The 5,327-nt window shown below is 45.1% G+C and overlaps 1 protein-coding gene across 1 annotated transcript; it reads right to left on the bottom strand.

The window, feature by feature from the left end:
* Positions 1-3,354: 3,354 nt before the first annotated feature.
* LOC120031863 (amphoterin-induced protein 2-like) lies at positions 3,355-4,776 on the bottom strand. The gene has a single exon (XM_038977676.1). The coding sequence runs from the start codon at positions 4,774-4,776 to the stop codon at positions 3,355-3,357; it is 1,422 nt and encodes a 473-aa protein (XP_038833604.1).
* Between the last annotated feature and the right edge of the window lie 551 nt (positions 4,777-5,327).

Here is a 5,327-nt window from a genome sequence, read left to right as displayed (position 1 = left end):
CGTTTTGTATCACATTCCAATGATAAAATTGGGGGGGACAAAATGAAATTTCAGAATGTGGGGGAAACATGTCCCCCCCCCCCTCCTGTCCCCAGTGAAAGTTGCACCCCTGGATATTTTGAATGATAAAACATTGAATTGCCTTGAAATGAAATGTAGGTATTCTGGAATAACTACCTTCTCTGTTATAAGGATCCTTATGCATTTGGGATCCAGATCCACCAAGACTCAAGTAAGCTTTATGCAGAAACAGCACTATGAAGTTATTTTCAGTTTATGTGAATGGAAATTACATCACTTGTAATTCTCAGAAATGCACCACTAATATATTTAGATGACATCAGTGTTTTCCCAGGAAGATTGCATCAAATGGGCTTCCAACAACTATTTCAATGATTCAATAATTTTTTATTTAACCTTTATTTAACTAGGCAAGTCAGTTAAGAACAAATTCGTATTTACAATGATGGCTCCCGAATGGCGCAGCGGTCTAAGGCACTGCAACTCAGTGCTAGAGGCGTCACTACAGACCCTGGTTTGATTCCAGGCTGTATCACAACCGGTCGTGATTGGGAGTCCCATAGGGCGGCGCACAATTGGCCCAGCCTCGTCCGGGTTAGGGTTTGGCCGGGGTAGGCTGTCATTGTAAATAAGAATTTGTTTCTTAACTGGCTTACCTAGTTAAATAAAGGTTAAATAAAATGTAAATTAAAAAATAAAACCCCGGTCTAACCTGGATGACGCTGGGCCAATTGTGTGCCGCCCTATGGGACTCCTGATTACAGACCGTGATCAAACCCGGGTCTGTAGTGACGCCTCTAGCACTGCGATGCAGTGCCTTAGGCTGCTGAGCCACACGGGAGGCCATTCATACTCAGTCCATTCATACTGAATATTTCTGTTTTCTATCAAGGACATTTACACCAAGCACATGAAGTGTCAGTGACTCAATGTGTTAGTTTTCAATTTTCTGTTCACTTACTTATGGCTACAAAGCTAATGTGCTGCTACACTGCTAATGTTGAGAACCTTAACATTGGACTGACTGAGGGAAAAGTTGGCTTCAACAGTTACATGTATTACTTAGTTATTACATATTAACACTTACAATCACCTGTCAACATGCCAATTTAACACACATGTACGTGTTGTAACGTGTGTATGTATTTAACAAAAATGGCCTAACGTTTTTTGTTGTTGTGTGATTGTTGTACATCATACAAATATGCTAACAGATCTCACAGGCTCATCATAGCATCCAGTCATTGACCAATAGGCACACATACTAAACATCTCTGAGTTGTCATTATTACAGAAGCCAGGCCTAAAGTCCGTGTGGTGGTAGCTCCCTGCCATTGCTGGGAAAATGTTCCCTTTTCTACTTAGAAGAAAGCCCAAATGTGAATTGTTGTTTTCACATCAGTTTGCGGGCAATGTGTGTTTTAGGGAGAACTTCAAAACCAAAAAAGACACAGTTCAGAATATAGTACACTATGGCCATACTGTACTCTAATGTAAACTATGTAATTGCATGAGGAAATCATTTGTGAGTTGCTGTACACAAATGCTCGCCTTGTCTTGCCCCTTCATCAATGATATAACTGTCATGGAGGCGGAGTTTCATCCTACATGTTCCTCTAACTCCCCTACAGTTATGGTAATGTCAGCCAAGAGAACCGTTGTTGACGTGGCTTTTCTGTTACAGTTAGCGAGACAGCACAATCTAAAATCAGATACAGCGCAAGCATCAAATCAAGAGTTGTTTGTTCTGTTCCTACAGTACAAACAGACTACAACACACAAAAGCATGAAATTTCATTTTTTTTTTTATAAAGATCCTCTTTTCCTTTGTTGGCTGAGTGGCCTTTTGAAAGTGTTGCTAAAAGATACATTGAATGTAGCCTCACTTTTTATGGGACCACATTTCCATATAATAACCCTGAAAGGAATAACTTTTCTTTTCATCTACTTTATGGGTGGTTTGTAGCGTAACTTATTGCTGACATTTTCCCTTTCACATGGATGGCAAATGAGCTGAGGTTTACTTAACGAGGCAATGTCAATGACCAAACAAACACTTTGCATTTAGTGAGCAAGAAAGCCTGGCATCTCTCTCAAACGTTGTTCTATTCCATGATTTAATATATTTAATTAATTCATACCTCTAAATATTGCAATACATTTGATAGCAAAAGGTTACCGTATGTTAGGAGAATGACAACTTTTGCATACATTCTGTGACAAATGAGAACAGCGTTACCCAGATAAATTAAACAAAAATCCTTCAGGTACATAGACAATTTTCATGACAAGTTTGATTCAAAACCTTTCTATATAATGCAAGACTGGCAGCATTGCTTGCATGGGAATGAGCTTGGCAATGGCAAAACATACTTAGCACACAGGAAATACAGCAGATACAACTAACAATATTCCTACCTGGAAAGTCAAGGACAAGACCATTGGTGAAAGGGCACAGGTCATGGTTGTAAAAACTAGGGATCAGATACTGTAGCTACTAGCTGGAGGTGACAAAATACCCAGGACATGACTAAAGGGGAGGACTGAGTCTTGGGAAATTGTAGTTTTACGTTCCATTTTACAAACATTCTATACCAAATGAAATACTGTACAATGAGTAGACTGAAAGCAGTCTCTTGCACTGTTTCGAGATCATTGATGGATAAAAAAGCCTACTCATCTGACATGCATATATACTTAAATGAACATACAACATCAAGACAATGAAATGTAGGTCTTCTAAATGAATGTCAATATCCAAGTTAGTTCAATATATTAATACCAGCAGTAACATATCAGTCCCTTCCTCACCTTGAAAAACTCTATTCACAGTCACACCTGCAAAAATAACCGAGAACAACAATAGTATATAGGTCATGGGAGGCTTGGGGCTAGAGCTGGCTAGTTCCCAGACACTGATCAGGGTCGACTGACATCTTTGTCTGAATGCATCCATTCAACCTGCATATAATACATTAAGAATACATTTACAGTGTTTGCCCTGTTGACAGACTAGGAACCTGCAAGTAAGCATTTGGATGGACAGTGTATACCATGTGTATCCTCTAATAACATTAAATTATAGATCCATGAATGCCTACATAAGCATTTCACACAGGTGTTTCACAGAATGTATTTTGTTTTGAACTATTTCTTTATCTGCAGGTTCATATGTATAAAACGTTGACATAAAGACACCAACTACTGTTTCCATATCTATCCACACAGTAGGTATAACATTAAAAAGCAGTCTGATCACTGTTGTGCATTTTGAGAACCATGTTACAAACAGTCCATTTTGCATGGTGGGGCTTGAAGGACACACCCTGAATGCTACGCAACGTGTTCTTCAATGACCTGCTCCAAGGCCCTGCTTCCATTCTTCAAAATGCCCTCTGTGGCTGCAGCGTCCATTACTGGGTGCTTGGCGCTGCATTTGTGGGGGTGCTCGCCCCCCGTTTCGAGGAAGGCCACCCTCTTTCCACCGGTGACCCTTCTGTCTGCGAGCTCCGCCTCCCTGGGATCTGCACAGAGGAGCATGGCACGCCCGCCGCACCCACCAACGCCCCCGGCCTTTCCACCATGGCAATGGCAGGGAGTGAGGTACAGGTAGAGGAGCACCAGGACAATGCTGACCACACAGGACGCCAGCGTGGTAAAGGCCGTGTTAAAATGCTCCCCGCCGCTGCTACGTTCCTCCCCGCTCTTGCCCAGTCCGCTGGGGTTACCTACGGAAACGGTGACCTCCAAAGTCTCGTTGGAGCTCCGGTGTCGCCCGCGGACTGCAACGCATGAGTAAGTCCCTGAATCCTCCCGGAGAGCCCCTCGGATCTCCAGGGTACCGTTGGTGAGGACCGTGAGGCGGCTGCTCTGACCGTTTGTTATGCCCAGTGCCGGGGATCCATCGCCCGGGGTCACCCAGAACACCATGAACCCTTCCCGGAGGGGGAGAGAAACGCCAGGGCACGGCACCATAAGCCAATCGCCAGGCTCTGCCTGGTAAGACACTTCTACAGTTCCATGGAACCCACCCTGAGGGCTAGCAGAACAATTCAGCCACTCCTCCTGACCCAGGCTGCATGGATACTCCTCCCTGAAGTCTAGTAAGGGACGGTACTGCCTCCTCTCCCAGTACTCCAGCATGGCGCGCAGGGCACAGTCGCACACCAACGGGTTCCCCTGCAAATAGATGCCACCCTGCAGCCAGGTGGCCAGAGAGAGTAGGCTCTGCACGGGCACCTGCCTCACCATGTTCATCGACAAATCCAGGAAACGCAGACGTGGCAGAGCCCCATCTCGCTGGTAGAGCTCCAGGGGGAAGACAGCCAGTCTGTTCCCGCCCAGATACAGCCTTTCCAGGCTGCTCAGCCCCTGGAAGGCTCCCGCCATGGTCTGACTGATGCGGTTTCCAAACAGAAGCAGCACTTCCAGTTCCCCGAGCCCATGGAAGGCAGATGCGTTGAGCCGAGACAGCCCATTGGAAGAGAGGTCCAGGTGGCGAAGATGAGGGGTGGGGGCGAAGGCGTCCGGTGCCAGATAGGTAATGGCGTTTTGACTGAGGACCAGCGTGGTCAGCCTGTCCAGACACCGGTCTGGCCAATTCAAAAGCAGAGCAGAGAGGACATTGTGGCTGAGGTCCAATCGGGTGACATAGCCTGGGAGGTCAGGGGGAACGGTTGACAGATTGCGACCACTGCAGGAGACGATGTCGCTGGCACACAGGCAGGGTGGTGGGCAGGCGGCCGTGAACGTCATACGGGACACACACATGGACAGGAGGAATGCCAAGGTAACCCTAAAGCCATGTAAGTGCCCGTCAATGGACACACACAGCGGTTGTGGCACAACGGGACACATTCTACTGTTTGATGGCTGAGTCTCAGCTTGTTGTTGAAGAAGTTGCAAACATCTTATGAGCCACTCTTAAGCGTCCCATTCAAAAAGAGCTGAGAGAGAGAGAGAGAGAGAGCGAGAGAGAAAGAGCGAGAGACACACAGAGAGGGAGAGATGGGTATTGGCATCCGATAATGTCATATGACAGTGATTAACTTGTTTTCTCTGCAAAATAACCTTAATGCTACAGTCCTTAATTAAGACAATAAAAGCGGCCATCCCACCTCTGTTTTGGTAAAAAACTGAGGGATGGACATGGAGAAATGTAACCACTCTCAAATTCATAGACAGAGCTGTGGATGTAAGGACTGATGATCCATGTAATTAGAATTATAGTTTTAACCATGTTTTGAGGCTTTACTGTGTTTGTTTACATTGTTTACAAACATTGGAGTAAAATATGTTTACATTTT

This window comes from Salvelinus namaycush, chromosome 38 (genome assembly GCF_016432855.1).
Source record: "Salvelinus namaycush isolate Seneca chromosome 38, SaNama_1.0, whole genome shotgun sequence".
In the NCBI taxonomy this organism is placed as follows: domain Eukaryota; kingdom Metazoa; phylum Chordata; class Actinopteri; order Salmoniformes; family Salmonidae; genus Salvelinus; species Salvelinus namaycush.
Note: the sequence above shows the minus strand (reverse complement) of the source record. Positions and strands in the feature narration are given on the sequence as shown.

Coding starts and splice junctions, on each gene's coding strand:
- LOC120031863 (XM_038977676.1), bottom strand. CDS start 4,776: ATGACGTTCACGGCCGCCTGCCCACCACCCTGCCTGTGTGCCAGCGAC.